Raw genomic sequence first — 18,345 nt, 5'->3', positions numbered from 1 at the left:
TTTGTAGTTTGTGCCCCTTAAATTAAAAATAAAGTGCAATTTTTTGGGGGTGTGTATTTGTACAAATCAGCATGAAATGAAAATTTCTCATCCATTTTCTAAATTCATGTTTTTGATCTTATTTTGGTGAAAGGACACTTGTCTCAGTAACACTTTACAATAAGGTTCATTAGTTAACTACATTAGTTAACATGAACTAATAATGAACTGCACTTATACATTTCTTTATCTTTGTTAATTTTAACATTTACCAATACATTATTAAAATCTTGTTAACATTAGTTAATGCACTGTGAACAAACAATGAACTGTATTTCCATTAATGTTAACGAAGATTAGTAAATATAGTAACAAATGTATTGCTCATGGTTAGTTCATGTTAGTTAATACATTAACTAATGAACCTTATTGTAAAGTGGATAAAACTTTAGTATAGGGAACATGTATTCACTATTAACTACAACTTTTCCCCTCAATAAACTCCTAATTTACTGTTTATTAATAGTAAATCAGTTAAGTTTAGACACTGGGTAGGATTAAGAATGTAGAATAGAGTAATGCAGAATAAGGCATTAATATGTGCTCAAGTAGTAATAAATAGCCAATATTCTAGTAATATGCATGCTAATAAGCAACTAGTTAAAATACCCTAAAATGAAGTGTTACTGTAAAGTGTTATCCATATCTCTTGCAACATATCTGACTCATTTAATCCACAATCTCTAAGTAACATCTAGCTGATTTTAGACACCTCAAGAGAGACACAAGTGTAAAGTAGACCACTATTCACTACTTTTTTATCAAACTAATCAATTATCTTATATGTATGTTGAGGCAGGATGTCATCTTGGCTTAATTTCTGAAACCACAACCATTTTTTGACATTTTATTTATATAAAAGTAGCTTGCAAAGTTTCAAAAGGCCAAAAATCACCCTACAAACAAATATACTGAAAGTGTACAGAGAGAGAAAACAGACTCAGTAAAAACAGGATTAAAAGGTAGCATAGCAACTACATTACATAATGTCAATAATAATGTGAAAAGATTTGTGTGTGAATAAAACAGCGTTTTAAAATAAGTAATGGTAAGAAGAGATTTACAGAGCTATTTCACATGCATTAGATGCACAAATCAGATGTGTCCAAAAAGCTTTTAGTACTGACAATTTTAAATATACCATTTCATTTTCTCAACTGAAAGTAATAAAAGCTTAAACATTTGTGCAACACAGAGAGTGTTTAGCTGGCCAGTATCTGTCGCTGGCGTTTGTCCCTAGCTTTCTCCTGGTTGCGCTGGGCCAAAACCTTTCCCTCGTGAGTTTGAGCTGTGCGAGTGACTGTGGAGATGCCGTCCACAAATTTGGTCTTGAAGAGTACGTTTGCATTGGTGAACATTCCATCTTTCAGAGACACCACCACAAACTGCAAAGAAAAAATGGTCATTCAGTTTCTGTTCAAATACAGTCATATTATAGCTTTATATTACTGATGAGCTGGAAAACTAACGTATAGCACAATTATTTTGAGTATGTGTATTACCTGTGAGTGTGTAAAGTGTGTCCTCAGCATCTGTCCGATGTTTTGAGTGTGTGAGAGATCAAGAGCGGCATCCACTTCATCCAGGATGTAAATCGGAGCGGGTTTGAACAGCAACATAGCTAAAATTAGAGAGAGCGCCACCAGAGACCTGAAACGCACAAATGCATCAGGTGATCAATGGGCAGCACATGTACTGGGAAATATGCAGTAATAAGGCTCAGTCCACGATCTGATGCTCTAATGGATCTGTGGCCAAGAAATGGTGACCTGGAGAGCCATAACCAAAATGGCTATCGATTCTAGGAGCGATATGCCACTTTTAGCAAAAGAGTTGTGCAAAGGCTGACCTTTGACCCCCGCTGAGCTCTGTCAAGTTCTCTTTCCAGGTGTTCCCAAGAGCCACTTTAAACTCCAACCCGTCCAGGACACCACACCCCTCGGGTGGAGCCAAACGTGCATTTGCCCCAGGCAACAAGGTGGAGAATATGGATCCAAAATCTTTGTTCACCTGCAATCAAAAAGACTGTACTGAACCAGATGCATCATGGTTGTTTTATATATTTCTTACAAGTTGTGATTACAATTAATTGTAAAAGTTTAATAGGAAATGGGTTGGTATTTTACCTTCTGCCATGCCACATTGAGCGCTTCATTCTTCTTCTGGTCCAACTCTTCAATTGTTTCCAGGATTTTGGCTTTATCATTCTCAACAATTCTCTTTTTCTTCCTCAGATCATTATACTGAAAGAAAGCAGACAAATAATAATAAAACACATGCATAATATAAAATAATTACAATTATTACAGGTATATTGATATAGTTACTACTACTACTACAATAAAATACCAGAGCTGTAACTGGATGAAGGTTTTTGTGAGATTTGACCCAAACACGACACCACAAAATAATAATATTAATAAACGAATGCTGAAAATTCAGCTTTGTCAAAGGAATAATTTAAAATATACTGAAATAAAAGTTTAAATAGTATTTCACAGGCTACATAAATAAATGGAGGCTTGGTGAGTATAAGAGACTTTATCAAAAAATAAAAACTAAATTAGAATTTCCTATTTCTTTTTTTGAGTCTGGAGACCCAGGAATATTCTTTAGATTTACCTCTGCTCTTTTACTTTCATATATGTTTTATGTATTCTTATACTAACAACATCTTTTACAGAGGTCACTAAAGAGGTCAAAGGTCGTACCCTCTCCTCAGCCTCACTGAGCATGTTCATGGCTCTGCGGTTGACGTTTCTCTCCAGCTTGTCTTTAGTCTCCTCGAGTCTCTTCAGCCTCTGTCCAGCCTCTTTGGGATTGTTGGTCTTGAAATCGTAGGCAGTGTTAGGTTGACCGAAGAGATGCTTCTCAGAGGAAATCCAGTCATTCTCAGCTAACATGCGGGCCACCTGAACACATGCAAACATTACATACAGTCGAATCAACAACATACTAGTCTCTATTGGTATCATTCACTTCCTCTGACCTTGGCTGTGGCATCAGCGCTGTCTTTCTTGTGTTTGTTGATGTTGTGTTCCAGCTCTTTGATTTTGAGCTGGGCGTCATTGTTTTGTTCTCTGAGGCGGTTTGCTTCTCCGGTCTTTCCTTTAATCTCTCTCTCCTGTCCCAGAATCACCTCCTTCTGCTGGGACAACTGCTCCTGCGCAACACGCACTGCTTCCTAAACATACAAAATGTGACAGTTGACATACATGGCACAGAAAATAAATGCATAACCTTTAAGGGACATCTTTGTAAGGCAATTGTGGTTATTTCTTTACCTTACTGGCCAAAACATGTGTGGACATGGTGTCGATCTGCTCCTGTATGGCTTTGAAAGCTTCATCTACAGCTTGAATCTGCTGCTCATATCCAGCCTGCTCTCTCTTCAGCTCCTCCAACTCCAGAGCCACTGCATCTGCCTCCTAAACATGATGAGAGTTTAAAACACAGAATTCCCACACCTTTTGACCAACGAATCCTCACAACTTTTGCAGTCATTCATGATTACCGAATAAGGACTTTTCTAAGAACTTACAAAGAGCAATTTCCTCTTAAAAAGAGGAAATTTTCATTATGCTCAGAAGCTTCCTGAAGCATTGTTTTGAAATCGTCCATCACTAAAGAAGTCGTTATTTTGGGGTTTTTTGGCGCTCCAAAAATATTCTCGTTGCTTTACAATATTAATATTGAACCACTGTACTCACATGAACCGATTTAAATATGTTTTTAGTACCTTTATGGATCTTGAGAGAGGAAATGTCATTGCTCCCTATGCAGGCCTCACGGAGCCATCAGATTTCAACAAAAATATCTCAATTTGTGTTCCGAAGATGAACGAAGGTCTTACGGTTGTGGAACGGCATGAGGGTGAGTAATAAATGACAGAATTTTCATTTTTGGGTGAATTAACCATTTAATGAGAAGACAAGCACTTGACTGCTGCAGGTTAGTGGGGAAATATTTTTATTTTTTATTCAAAATGCACAGTTGTAAAGAAAATATATTTATAGGAACATTTCAGCAGATTCAAGATATAATTCATATTAACACAGAGAACATAATTCCTTGTTTTAATCAAATTGACAGCCATAAAATAGTAATAATAACAATTATTAATAGTAATATTAAGCATGAGCCGAACGAGAGTTGCAGGAGTCAGATTCAATTCATCACGAGAGTGAGGAGCTGACTGACAAGATGATTGTGGAAGATTTTTGCAATATTTTGAATTTAATCCCAGTGCTAATAGGAAACCTGCAAATGATGAGTTGTGTTTGTCTAGTTGTTGTGTTTCTCATCAAGAATAATAACCCACCAATTGCCACCCCCGAATTGGCACTAATTTGAAAGCAAAAGTAAAATCCGCACAGGCATTCATAGTCTATTGTTGCGGATCGTTTTCAGTTCATTCCCATGGAACCTCAACTTCCATAGGAATTAACACAGACAAGCCCCTGTAAACACTGAAAACACCTTACGTTTAGCTATCGTAAACAAAAAGTACCTGCTGTTTCTCTTTCAGTCTCTTGTTGAAGGCATCTGCTTTACTCTTGGCCTGGTTGAGCTTCTGCTGGGCTGCTTTCAGTTCTTTCTCTCTCTCGGCTTCAGCGTTTTTCATCTTGTTCTCCAGAACTTTGTACTTCTCCTCTGCCTTCTTCTGAACCTCCTTTGTCTTCTGTAGCGTTTCCTCACACTCCTCTAAAGAAATGGAGCACAAGGATGGTTAAAGAACAGTGAAACCAACAGTTGGTCCTATTGTGTAGCTATACTGAGCCCCGACTTCAGCATGAGAATTAGCGCCATTTCGGCAAAGAGGGGCATTTGTTTGTACCGATGGTCTTGCGCAGGTTCTCCAGCTCCTCCTGTTGTTTATGGAAGGAGCTCTGCTGAAGTTTGGTCTCTAGGATCCGAGCTTCCTCAGTCTTCAGGTCCAACTGCTGCTTCAGCTGACGATATCTGAAGGAGAACAAAACAACATTTAGCCTTCCACCTTGTAGTTCTGATTGGTCAGTGAGGTTTTTAAAGGGGTTGTATATTGGAGAGACTCACTTCTCAGCTGTGCCCTTGAGGCTGCTGAGCTCAGACTCCACTGCGGTGAGTTCTGCCTCTTTAGTCCTCAGACTATCCTGAATGTCCTTTACCTCAGCCAGTTTAGACAGGACAGAGGCCGCCTGAGCACGTGCACCTACACACACACACACACACACACACACACACACACACACACAGTTAACAGTTATTAGAGAACACCATGTTCTACTTTGCCTTGGAAATGTATTCAGACTGTAAACTAATCTGTCTTCTGGATAAAAACCCCACAGGTATCATTATTCTCTTTGTAAATAGTGGTCCACCAATATTTTTCAATGGCTGATGCCAAAAGTGATAACTAGTAAGAATGGGGGTTTTGTATCTTTGAGCAATCCTGTAGCTCAAACAGCAGAATGTTTAATTTCCAGGGTATGCTTGTACAGATAAAATGTAAGATTAGCTAATAATGGAATAAAATCATCTGCCAAGAGCATAAAGCAGAGCCAAATTGCCACATACTAGACACTATACTTAAAGGGTTAGTTCACCCAAAAATGAAAATTCTGTCATTTATTACTCACCCTCATGCCGTTTCCACACCCGTAAGACCTTCGTTAATCTTCGTAACACAAATTAAGATATTTTAGTTGAAATCCGATGGTTCCGTGAGGCCTTCATAGGGAGCAATGACATTTCCTCTCTCAAGATCCATAAAGGTACTAAAAACATATTTAAATCAGTTCATGTGAGTACAGTGGTTCAATATTAATATTATAAAGCGACGAGAATCCTTGGTCCAATCTTTGGTGTGCCAAAAAAACAAAATAACGACTTATATAGTGATGGCCGATTTCAAAACACTGCTTCAGGAAGATTCGGAGCACAAATTAATCAGTGTATCGAATCATGATTCAGATCGCGTGTCAAACTGCCAACGGCTGAAATCACGAGACTTTGGTGCTCCGAACAGCAGATTCGATACACTGATTCATTTGTGCTCCGAATCCTCCTGAAGCAGTGTTTTGAAATCGGCCATCACTAAATAAGTCGTTATTTTGTTTTTTTGGCGCTCCAAAAATATTCTTGTCGCTTTATAATATTAATATTGAACCATTGTGCTCACATGAACCGATTTAAATATGTTTTTAGTACCTTTATGGATCTCGAGAGAGGAAATGTCATTGCTCCCTATGGAGGCCTCACAGAGCCATCGGATTTCAACTAAAATATCTTAATTTGTGCTCCGAAGATTAACAAAGGTCTTATGGGTGTGTAACGGCATGAGGGCAAGTAATAAATGACAGTAATAAATGACAGAATTTTCATTTTTGGATGAACTAACCCTTTAAAGCTTTGAAAATATATATTTGTCAAGGACAATTACGTCATTACGAGAAAGTTTCTCATTATGACATAGTAAGTCGTTAAGAGAAACGTTCTCATTATTATGACTTTTATATTTTTATTATATATTTTTTTTATATAATTATATTTTTTACTCAACTGTGGCGGAAATGGGCTTCCATACAAAAGCCTTTAAGAATAATCAGTGTTGTTGTTAACTAAAACTACTAAAAATCATTTTGATTATTGAAATAAAGCTGAAATAAAATACAATATAAATATTAGATGAAAAAAATTAAACAAGCAGTGTTGCCTTGCTAAATAAGTGAAATTTAAGAAGTATGAAAAATAAATAAATAGCTTTAATAGTAAAAAAAAAAAAAAAAAAAAAAAAAAAGCACAACAAAATTCGTAAAACTTAAACTAAAATTAAAACTGAAAATATAAAAATAAAAGCTAATTGGAGAAAAAAAAATACTATAATGGTAAATAAAAATACAGGTCATAATTCACTACATAAAAGGAAAAAAATATTCAAGAAAAATTCTCTATCAAAATCAAAAGGAAAAAAGGTCAGATTTATGTAATTTGGAATTTTAGTGAAATTATATCCCAAATCAAATAGTTGGAGCTGTAACTTAGTAAACACATAGAATTAATAACAGGTCTGAATCTCATGCAGTTACAGACATTTACACCCATACAAACCTCCTGTTAATGTTCCCTGAGGATCAAACACGTCTCCTCCAAGTGTGACTGTTTTGGTGCTCACACCTTTGTCAAAGGCAACTCTTTTAGCATTGTCTAAACTGTCACAAACCAGTGTAGTGCCAAAAACATATTCCATGGCCTTCCTCAGCTCCGACTCATAACCAACCAATGACAGAGCCGTGTGCACGTTATCTGGCCCAACCTGCAACACAGAACAAATGGGTTTCCTTTCACTAAACAAAACGCTGCTGAGAAAATTTCAAACAAACAGCTCAATAGTAGAGGTCTCACCAAGTTTTTGGCAGCACGCACTACATTGTCATTGAGGGTTCGTGCTGAGATTTTGTTTAGAGGAATGATGGTGTATCTACGTTTCAGTTCACCCTTTTCCAGAAGCTTTTTTCCAGTAACCTGCAAATAGCCAAGTTTAAAATCAAAACATAACTTTGCTAGATACTGACAAACTACCATTCAAAAGTCTGCAGTCTGTAAGATTTTTTAAAATGTTTTTGAAAGATGTCTCTAATGCTGACCAAGGTTGCATTTATTTAATTAAATACAGTAAAAAGAAACCATAATTGTTTTAAATATTATTAAAATTTAATATAACGGTTTTCCTTTTTTATTTAATTTATTCATGTGATGTCAAAGCTGAATTTTCAGCAGTCATTACTCCAATCTTCAGTGTCACATGATCTTTCATAAATCATTCTAATATGCTGATTTGATGCTCATTTCTTATTATCAATGTTGAGAACAGTTGTACTGCTTATTTTTTGTGGAAACCATGATTTTCAGGATTCTTTGATGAATAAAATTAAAAAGAACAGCATTTATATCAAACAGAAATATTTTATAACATTATAAATGACTTTACTGCCACTTTTGATTAATTGAATGCATCCTTGCCGAATAAAAGTATTAATTTCTTTCCAAAATTATATGGACATTATATATAGAACCAAACCTTTTGAATGGTAGTGTATGACAAAAATCTAACCAATAGCTATGCCCACGTGCTTCTTAAAGGAAGACTTACCTCGTTGTCGACCACTACGTTATACAGTCGACCACCTGCAACCACCTCCAGGGCTGTAGCGTTTGACACATCAGTTACAGTGAAAAGATTCGCCACCAAACCCTTCACCTTACTGCGGTCCCAGCTCCTCTCTGGGTCCCTACACAGAGAGAGAGAGAGAGAGAGAGAGAGAGAGAGAGAGAGAGAGAGAGACATTGGATTCACTGTTTAGCTAAATGATGTGTATGAATGGAACTTAAGCAATGAGTCTAGATGAAAACGGCCTGCATGTTCTCACGTGTATTCGAAGCGCAGGTTGGGGAATTGCCCCATGAGGGACTCGTAGGTTTCTCTGAGCTGATTGACGTCCCGTGAAAACTGCCTCTTCTGCTCCAACAGACCCTCCTCTCTTCCGTCTGAACATACAAATAAATGTACTTTAAGAGACTAATCTAATACTTAAGCTCTGAATTCAATTGAATCTGAATTCAACCTGACTTTACAATTCACATTCAGCCATTTATTTTCTTTATCAGATTAGGTAAAATCAGATCTTTTAAAGATTAGGCTTGAATTAACTGCACCTAATTCAACTACAATCACATTCAATACATTCAATGTTTTTATTACCCTCATAGTTGAGTTTCTTCATTTCAGCCTGTAGTTTTTCTATGCATTTTTTCACAGCCTCAAATGTGTCCTGGTCTTTTTTGTAGCCACTGTCCATCTTCTTGACCTGAGCCTGCTTAGACTTCAGCTCCTGCTGAGCATGTTTCAGTTTCATCTGAGCCTAAAACACAGAACAGAGACATTAACAATCACTTTACAAAAAGTATATATAATATAATAATATATACAACTGATCAAAACTGAAAGTAAAAACATTCTAATGTTACAGATTTCTATTTAAAATTTTCTATTTTTAAATAAATTCTTTAGAACATTCTATTTATCAAAGAATCCTGGAAAAAATGAATCATGGTTTCTACAAAAATATTAAGCAGCACAACTGTTTCCAACATTGATAATAGTAAAAAATTTCTTGAGCAGCAAATCAGCATATTAATGATTTCTGAAAGATCATGTGACACTTAAGACTGGAGTAATGATGCCATCACAGGAAAACATTACATTGTAAAATATATATTAAAAATAGAAAAATTATTTTGAACTGTAAAAAATGTATAATATTATTGTTTTTATTGTGTTTTTAAACAAATAAATGCAGCCTTGGTGAGCATTAAAAGACTTTTCAAAAATATTAAAAATTATCAACCCCAAATTTTTGAACTGTGTAGTCTTCGGACATTATTATTTATTAGAGAAATAATACAGCATGGACAGTGAACAAAGTTTTCAAAGTATATAGTAGACAAACATTCCCGTATCACTGATTACTGACTTGCTGATAGTCTTTAAAGGTCATAAAGGTCACCTGTTTGGCCTCTGTCTCAGCTTTACTTATGTCATTCTTGCAGGTCATCATCTGACCACTAAGTGTGGCTTCGGCTCCATCCTCATTGGAAGAGAGACCAGCCGACACTGCCTTAAAATGCTGCTGAGCCGCCTCCAGAGCTTCTGTATCCTTCTGCCCCTCCTCCTGTATGGCCTTCAGCCGCTCCATCGCCTTGGCAACCTCCACTTCCTTAGCTGACATCATCTTTTTATCCTAGTTCAAATAAAGTTAACATTTAAATAATTTACATTAAAAAAAAAAAAAAAAAAAAAAAAAAAAAACATTGATTTCTGGCAACATCATGATGTATAATATCACAATACTTTGAAATACAGACCTCCACTCTACCCTACAGGAAATTTTATATTTAATTTTTCCTTTTAATTTTTATTTTATTTCATTTGATTTTAAGTATTTAAACGAAATCTATTTGTAATAATTTTAATTACATACAGTTTTTAAAAATAGCACTTGTAGTTCAGATATTTATGAATTATTTTTACCTCCTCCATGTTTTTGACCAGCTCTTTTCTCTTCTTGGTCTCATCTTTCAGATTTTGCTTCTTCATATCAAGAGCGCTTTGGGCCTTTGTGTCCACTCTCTGTGCTTCAGACAGGGTCTCTTCCAGAGTCTTCAACACCCCCCCAACCTCCTAGAGAGAGAGACAGACACAGATATGAGACATGATAATGGAATACAACAGGAGACAGAAATATTCAATCAACCGCACACTTTTCTAACAGGTATCAATTTGCATCATAAAATATTCAAATATCTTTTCCCGTACAAAGAATTTAATACTTTTGCCAGTCCATTACCCACCATCCCAATCTCCATTACAGACCTTCAGTCTCCACAGGACAAATACTCGATTACCAAACCTGTTCAGGTAAAACCTGTCCTGTCTACCCATTTAAATGATATGTCACCACACCATTTAGCGGACTGCGGTTCAAATCTGGACCATGAATGGGTTTCATCAGGACCACAAATCATTTCTAATAAATTAGTGACAGTTTCCTCTCCACACAGAACAGTTAAGCCATCTTCACTCTGCAAAAGCTACACAGCAGATGCAGCCGCAGTAACATTTATACCACAATATGGCAAGATTAAATGTGTGATTATATATATTATATATATTATATATATCTCAGTGCTTCCGAAACATAGACTTTACTTGGGCGGGCCGCCCACATATAATAACGGCCGCCCAAGTATATTCGGAGACACATTTTTGCTTTTATTATTTTTATCCTCTTATACTTTTATATCCGCGCAAGATAATGAAACCATCCGCGATCGATTAACTAGTCGTTTCGAACCTGCTCGTTATGTGTGCGTCAGAACTGTTTACTCCCGCTAACATTCAAACGAGCGCTGCATTTTCCAAAGTCACAAGGGGGAGCTGTTGCGAGTTCTACAAGCTCACGCAACAGCACTTCAGACTGCTTCAAAGTGATTCTCAATCAATGAAAAGTGCAGATTTATGCCAAGCGATTGCTAATGAACTCAAGTTGATGAATTATTACAATGTCTACTTTATGGCCTTTATATAAAATGTTTTAGACGATTGTAAGAATCTGAAGGATCAGCCTACAATAGTACAGACATTTCAAAATAAGAGTCCTGGTGTATTTCGGGCTTGTTTATAATTAAAAGTGACACGCTAAGTTTTTTCTTTTTCTTTTGGGCATTATTGGTATTTTGATCACACAATAAATTGTATTTAATTTGATTTCCATTTAATTCATAGTAAATTATTGTAGTCTCCCCCACAGGAAGAAAACACTAAGAACATTATTTGACACATATATATTATTCATTTTATAAATTTTACTAGTAAAATCTGTGTCCCATTCACTGAGAGAGACACTAAACCATTTAAATGCTGTAATTTTGCATAATTTACAATGCATAATAATGCATAATATTAGTATGTAATTAAATGTAATATGTTATGTAATTAAAATTAATTTCATTAAATAAAAATACTGTTAAAAATCCCACATTATTTGTTTGTCACATGTAGTAGACCACTTTTGTGCCGTTCAAACTATTTTAATATTTAACAATAATAAACTTTATTTTTGAAAGCTGCATCCCAAAGCGCTTTACAAAGATAAAAATACATTAAAATAGGAAGACAATGAAAACAAATCAAAATTTAAGAAAAGTATAATATAAAAAAAAAAAAACACACACACACACACACAAAAAATTATATATATGTATATAATCACATATAATGATAAAAACACTAAGGCGGGGATTCACAGACAGGGCTTAGACTAAGCCAGAATTAGGCCTTAGTTCAATTAGGACATTTAAGCAGCTTTTATAAATGTACCCTGGAAAAAAAACATTACTGGTGTGCATCTTGAGACAAAACAATGGCTCTGACATATTTTAAGATATGTCAGTTCAAGTTGCTTTCAATTAAAATAGCTCAAACATGCATTTTAGTCTCGGACTAGCTTAAGCCTTGTCTGTGAAACCAGGGGTAAAGGAGCAAGCATGTCTAATCTCAAGATAATTCAAAAGAAGCAAAAGAAGAAAGGGCCCAGTCCATGAGAATTTTAAAATCTACACCAAACCTAACAGGGAGCCAATGTAAGGACTCCAAGATAGGAGTGATGTGCTCACTTGTCCTGGTCCTTGACAGGATTCACTTGGCAGCTGAGTTCTGCACATACTGCAATTTATTTAGAGAAGATTTAGATTCATCCAGCAAGTAGAGCATTACAATAATCGATGTGGGAAAATACTAATTTATTGATCAGTTTTTCAGCCACAGAGAAAGATAACATGGGCTGCAGTCTTGCAATGTTTCTGAGATGAAAAAGTGATTTTTTAAATTACCTATCAAAAGGCCTATTGCTTGATTAAAGAAATTATCAGTTACAATGATTATTTATAATTGTATATATTTTAATACAGTTAAAACTAAGTGTAGTCTAATGTTTATATTTTACATGAATACACTAGCTTTCAAAAGTACAGAAGAGGATTAGGGCCTAGCAATAATAAAAAAATAAAACCATCTCGAGATTAAAGTTGTTCAATTTCGAGAAAAAACTTGTTTAATTTCGAGAAAAAGGTCGAGATAAAATGTTGAGAATAAACTCGTTAAATTATGAAAAAACTTCGTAAATTTTGAGAAAAAAGTCGAGATAAAATGTTGAGAATAAAGTTATTAAATTACGACATTTTATCGAGACTTTTTTTTCGTAATTTAACGAATTTGTTCTCGTAATTTAACGTCTTTTTTCTCGTAATTTAATGACTTTATTCTCAACATTTTATCTCGACTTTTTTCTCGTAATTTAACGAGTTTATTCAACATTTTATCAACTTTTTTCTTGAAATTTAACGAGTTTTTTTCTCATAATTTAATGAGTTTATTCTCAACATTTTATCTCGACTTTTTTCTCGAAATTTAACAAGTTTTTTTCTCGTAATTTAACGAGTTTATTCAACATTTTAACAACTTTAATCTCGAGATGGTTTTATTTATTTTTTTATTATTGCTTGGCCCCAATCCTCTTCCGTACAAAAGTTTGGAGTTGGTAATATTTTTTTTCTGTTAATGAAATTCTCTTATACTCTTAAATAATAATAATAATAAAAAAAACTAATTCTTTGAAAAATTACAATTTAAAATATAATTTTTCTATTGTAATGCACTTTAAAATGTAACATTCCTGTTTTCAGCAGCTTCAGTTTTTTCCAGTCTTCAGTGTCACATGTTCCTTCAGAAATCATTCTTAGATGCTGATTTGCTGCTCAAAAAACATTTCTTCTTATTAAAACATTTTAAATAATTAAACATTAAAAAATATTTTTGTGGAAACAATTTTTCTTCAAGATTTTTTGATTAATACAAAGTCCAAAATTTTTTTTTAACTAATTTCTTTCAAAAACACAAAATATAACCAACTCCATACTTTTGAACAGTAGTGCATTTACATCGTGCCATTCAAAAATGTAAATATTAAAAGACACCACTTACAGTTCTAAGAGTATTGAAACCTGAGACTCGCACTTAGGACTATGTGCATTGGCTGGTCTAAGCCTGAGAAATAAGCTTTTGCTAATTGAGCATAAGAAACAACATTTCATGTCAGATTTTATTGCTGATTTGAAATATGTAATTTAATTGTGATTTCAGCAAGCAGTTTTTGAGATTTCAGGATCTTCCCATTCAAATAATTAGGACTTGGATGCCTGAAATAGCTGCCTGGAGGTGTTGCAAATATGGCTGTGAGTGAACAGACTTTCCTTGAAAGGGACTTTGTGTGAACTAAGAGGCTGAATACAATTGGCTCAGCAAACAAAAACTGACAGCAATGAAATCTTTGTGCAAAAAACTGATCTAGATGAATAACTTAAGTGACATATTTTGGGTTATAAACAGCTTAGTTTACTGAAAAACTGAGCAGTTTGCATCCCTGAATAAATCATAAGCGATTCAAGTTTCACCTGTCCCACCTTAAACTCTTTGCTTGCCTCACAAATCAAAAAGAACAAGTCACTTCATCACTCATCAGTGGATCTCTTTACATTTCTCAAGATCACAGCATCTTGTATAATATGGGTGTGAGCCCCCAAAGGCTAAAATCGTCCCTGCAATGGTTTCAGATCTCCCACCTTGTAAACGCCACCTAATTAATGCCACTGACATATAAAAGTGCACCAGTCAACATCCAAATCCTTCACCTGAGAATGGTGAGAGTCTAGAATTGCTTAGATTTCCAAATACCTGCAATACTCCAACTCTCTGCCACAGGGAAAAGTGTGTACGCCTGCTTAAACCATGATGTGGCGCTAAACACTTTTCCATGTCAAAGACCGTTTTTATGAATATGAATGTTAGAATGGATTTTAGCATACGCACACTAAGTTCAAATCTATGCGTACACATTTTATAAATGTGGCCCCCTGGCTGCCTGCTCTGCTGCTCACCTTGTCCCTCCTGCGCTCCAACTCCTGTATCTCGGCGCTCAGCTCCTTCACTTTGGCCTCATTCTGTCTCATGTTCTCCTGCAGCTGCGCGATGGAGCTCTGCATCTCTTGCAGTTCTTCAGTAGACTTAAGCTTGGTTTCCTCAGCGCACACAAACAGGTACGCCACATACAGTCGACTCAAGTGCTCGATCTCACGCATGAGCTTCTGGTACTCCAGGTAGGATGCACGTTCCTAAGAAGCAACGGAGAAGGACAGGATATGACAAAAAGTTAAGTACAGTATATATTGCAGAAGTTATACAGTATGTACTTCAAATGGAAAAACAAAATACTGTTCAGCAGCACAAATGTACACAGTAATGTATAGCCTCTAGATTACATTATTATTAATTACACATTTCATTTATTTATTATTTATTCATTATATATATATAATAAAGATGTAAATAATACATGATTTGTAATCTAATATAAACGTACATTAAATTATAAAGTTATTATTCATTATTAATTTACTATTAACTCAGTTTAAGATTTTTTTTTGGTTTCACAGAACAAATACAACCATGAGGATTGTTTTAAACAAAATTTTTATTTACAATTTTTTCTTAAAACAAACAAACAAACAAACAAACAAACAAACACACACCTCCTTCAGTTTCTCCATAGCAGGTGTGATCTCCTCATCCAGGATCTATCTCACACAAACAAACATAAAAAGACAATATCTGAGATTAAACTGACGGTCATTCCAAATGTTGGCTCATTTAAATAAAAATGAATATTTAAATGTACATACAGTCTGAATCTCTTTGAGCTTGGCATCTTTTTTCTCAATAGTTTTCTGAGCACTGATCTTCTTGCACTCATACATTCTGGTACCTGCCGCTTCCTCAATCATGGCCAGAATCTATGAATAAAAACATGCCATAATTATTTTTAAAATCACATAAGAAAAATATAAACTTGTATGCAAGACATTGGATGTTTGTATCACTTCATTCATCAATCAAGTGCAATTTAATGGAAACCTTTATTACTACAATCGAATGTGATTATATCACACATACAGCACATTCAAATGACAACCACATCTCACCTCAGGAGGCTTCATGTTTAAGACCTTGGTGATTCTCCCCTGAAATAAACATAAAATTACAGTGACTGGGAATGTAAACCCTAACTACAGTTGAATCAGGAAATCCAAATAAAAATTGGTCTTAAAATGAACATGACATCCAAATTGACCCAATTTACTTAAGTATTTCTGATGAAAAATGTACCATATAAAAAATAACACAGAGCAGTAGTTCACTGACAAGCAACGCAATATCGCGTTCATTATCGAAGGCGATTCATCTGCGATATGAACGCGATATTGCGTTGATTGTCAGTGAACTACGGCTCTGTCTATTAAATGCCGCTCCATTTGAAAGCAGGTGATGGCGATTTCGCGGGAAATCAGGGAACCGGCTTTACTGACGAAATGCGCATGACAATCTCATGCGATATATCGTGCAGCCCTAATAGGTAAACAGCCATTTACATTCATTTTAAAATGAATGTCCTGTGGTTAAGAATATGAATATCCAATGCTTATAAAAATACAATCCAATACTTAATAAAAATAAATCTTATTAGGCCACACAACTTGAGAAATCTTACATGGCTGTATTATGGTTGTTACCTGCATGATCAGAAAGTGAGGGTTGTTGACATTCAAGCCAACTGAACAAAACAGATCCTGGACTCGCAGGTTGTTTGCGTTCACACCGTTGATGAGGTACTTGTTGCGTCCACCTATGACCACCTGCACACAAGAGCAACACAAGCTGTATTAACTTGCTCCTTCATGTGTTGCTAGCCATCACTGAAATCAGTGATCTCTGGCCGAATACCTGTCGTGTGATGGTAATCTCATCGTGTGTCTCAAAACCAAGTGGACTCTGTTTCTTGTTGGAGTTGTCGAAAGTGATGGACACAGTTGCCTTGGTGATTCCAGCCAGGCCATTTTTGTACACTAGATCTTGGAGATTAGTGGCACGAACCTATAATGTTTGACAAACCAAAACAAGCAGCATTACATTATAGCTTTTGAAATCTGCAATTCACATCTATAATTTATTAAACAGTCAGGCTCCGTGTATGTGTATATATATTTATTATATTATATATGAATACAGATGCAAAAGCCTCTAAGTGCCATCTGAAATTTTCGTCTAAAATTAGCATTTTTATCAAGCTTGTATGTTTATGTTCAGTTATTTCACTTTAATGGCAATGAAAATGACCTATTAATTGCCATTAAAGTGAAATTACTAAACCTAAACATACGAGCTTGATAAAAATGCTCATTTTAAAAGCATTTTTATCAAGCTCGTTTATATATATATATATATATATATATATATATATATATATAACATCTATTGTCTAACTTTTATCTTATGTTCTTGATTTTGTTAAAATAGAACAAGTTTTTTTTTTAAATAAACAAAAATAAATAAATAAAAATAAAGCGCAGCCACTAAAAATAAAAATCATAGAGCTGATTTATAATATGTCTGCGTGTTGATGACAAATGATATGCATGTATTAAAACTCACCTGTGATAAGTTAGATATTCCCAGCAGAAAGCAGATGGAATCGAGTATGTTTGACTTTCCACTGCCGTTCAGGCCAGTGATGGCGTTAAAAAACGGATCAAAGCCGTTAATCTCCGTCCTTTCGGCGTAGGACTTGAAGCCCTCTAATACAATAGACTTTATGTACATTTCGATCCAACACAGTACGAAAAAATACAATAACAACGCTATACACCGCTATAATCTGTGTGATAACAACTTCAAAGAACCTCTGCGTTGCTTTCAGTTCAATCATCCAAACTTGAAATTTGGCGCCAGGCGCGTTTCCGCTCCGCCGTTCAAAACAGGGACAGATGTCAGTTACCAGTAAAACCACAAACAAATAAATTCACTCGAATCCTTCATATATATATAGACGAAATGTTAGTTTATTTTGTGAAAATGCATGGTCGTTACAAACAAGGCATTGTTATTAAAAGTGAGTTAATTTATTATATTGATTCAGGCTATGTTTTAGCCACCCAATTGATGGACCCAAAACATTGAAGCGTGTATGACGTCGACAGGGCGGTTTGGCTCAAGTGTCATTTGATGGTTCAAAAAGAGCAGTTCAGTGCACTTAAACTCATTTAAACTTTTACATATTATTATGGTATTTTATTGTAATATATCCTGACTGGTCAATCGAGGCATTCTGCAGTTAAATATTTTTGTGTAATGATCCTGTATAGCCCGGTTTTTATTTTCACGTAATAAAATACAAATTCATTTAGCAAGTATCAGTGTAACGTTAATATGTAACGTTACTCAGGGTTTATTTTGCGAAAATGCCCGCCTGATGGTACTTTATCCCTTAAATGTTATTAAATTATCAGCTTTTAGTGGCCCACGGTATTTGAGAGTATTCGAGACCAAGTATAATATGCATGCAGAGAATTAAAGCTATCTTGCACACAGTTACAAATATTTAGCAAATTCTCCAATAGTTTCATTTGTTAAAATTGAGGCATAGCCTAAATAATTTATGGAGGTTTTGTAATGCTACTGCAATGCCATTATATTTTATTAAATAACACTTAAAGCGACGTTTCACCAGATGAGCTCGCACTAGATTACTAAAAGTGTATGCTGTAATATCCACAACTTTGTCTCATAGTTTCACTTTTTACAATGATAAACCACATTAG

The 18,345-nt window shown here is 35.1% G+C and overlaps 1 protein-coding gene across 1 annotated transcript; it reads right to left on the bottom strand.

Annotated features, from left to right (window-relative positions):
• Positions 1 to 872: 872 nt before the first annotated feature.
• On the bottom strand, positions 873 to 17,469 carry smc2 (structural maintenance of chromosomes 2). The gene is made up of 24 exons (XM_048197547.1): positions 17,180 to 17,469; positions 16,472 to 16,621; positions 16,261 to 16,383; positions 15,673 to 15,711; positions 15,373 to 15,483; positions 15,223 to 15,267; positions 14,572 to 14,805; positions 10,109 to 10,258; positions 9,585 to 9,818; positions 8,780 to 8,939; positions 8,448 to 8,565; positions 8,171 to 8,309; positions 7,423 to 7,542; positions 7,129 to 7,333; positions 5,095 to 5,230; positions 4,877 to 5,001; positions 4,550 to 4,743; positions 3,324 to 3,467; positions 3,029 to 3,223; positions 2,751 to 2,951; positions 2,166 to 2,282; positions 1,889 to 2,049; positions 1,542 to 1,689; positions 873 to 1,424 (listed from the first exon to the last, which is right to left on the bottom strand). Exons 1-24 carry the CDS (start codon positions 17,345 to 17,347, stop codon positions 1,242 to 1,244), a joined length of 3,600 nt encoding a protein of 1,199 aa, XP_048053504.1. The 5' UTR covers positions 17,348 to 17,469; the 3' UTR covers positions 873 to 1,241.
• Between the last annotated feature and the right edge of the window lie 876 nt (positions 17,470 to 18,345).

The sequence above is a fragment of the Megalobrama amblycephala genome, linkage group LG7, assembly GCF_018812025.1.
Source record: "Megalobrama amblycephala isolate DHTTF-2021 linkage group LG7, ASM1881202v1, whole genome shotgun sequence".
Classification (NCBI taxonomy): domain Eukaryota; kingdom Metazoa; phylum Chordata; class Actinopteri; order Cypriniformes; family Xenocyprididae; genus Megalobrama; species Megalobrama amblycephala.
This window is presented reverse-complemented; position numbering and strand designations above follow the sequence as displayed.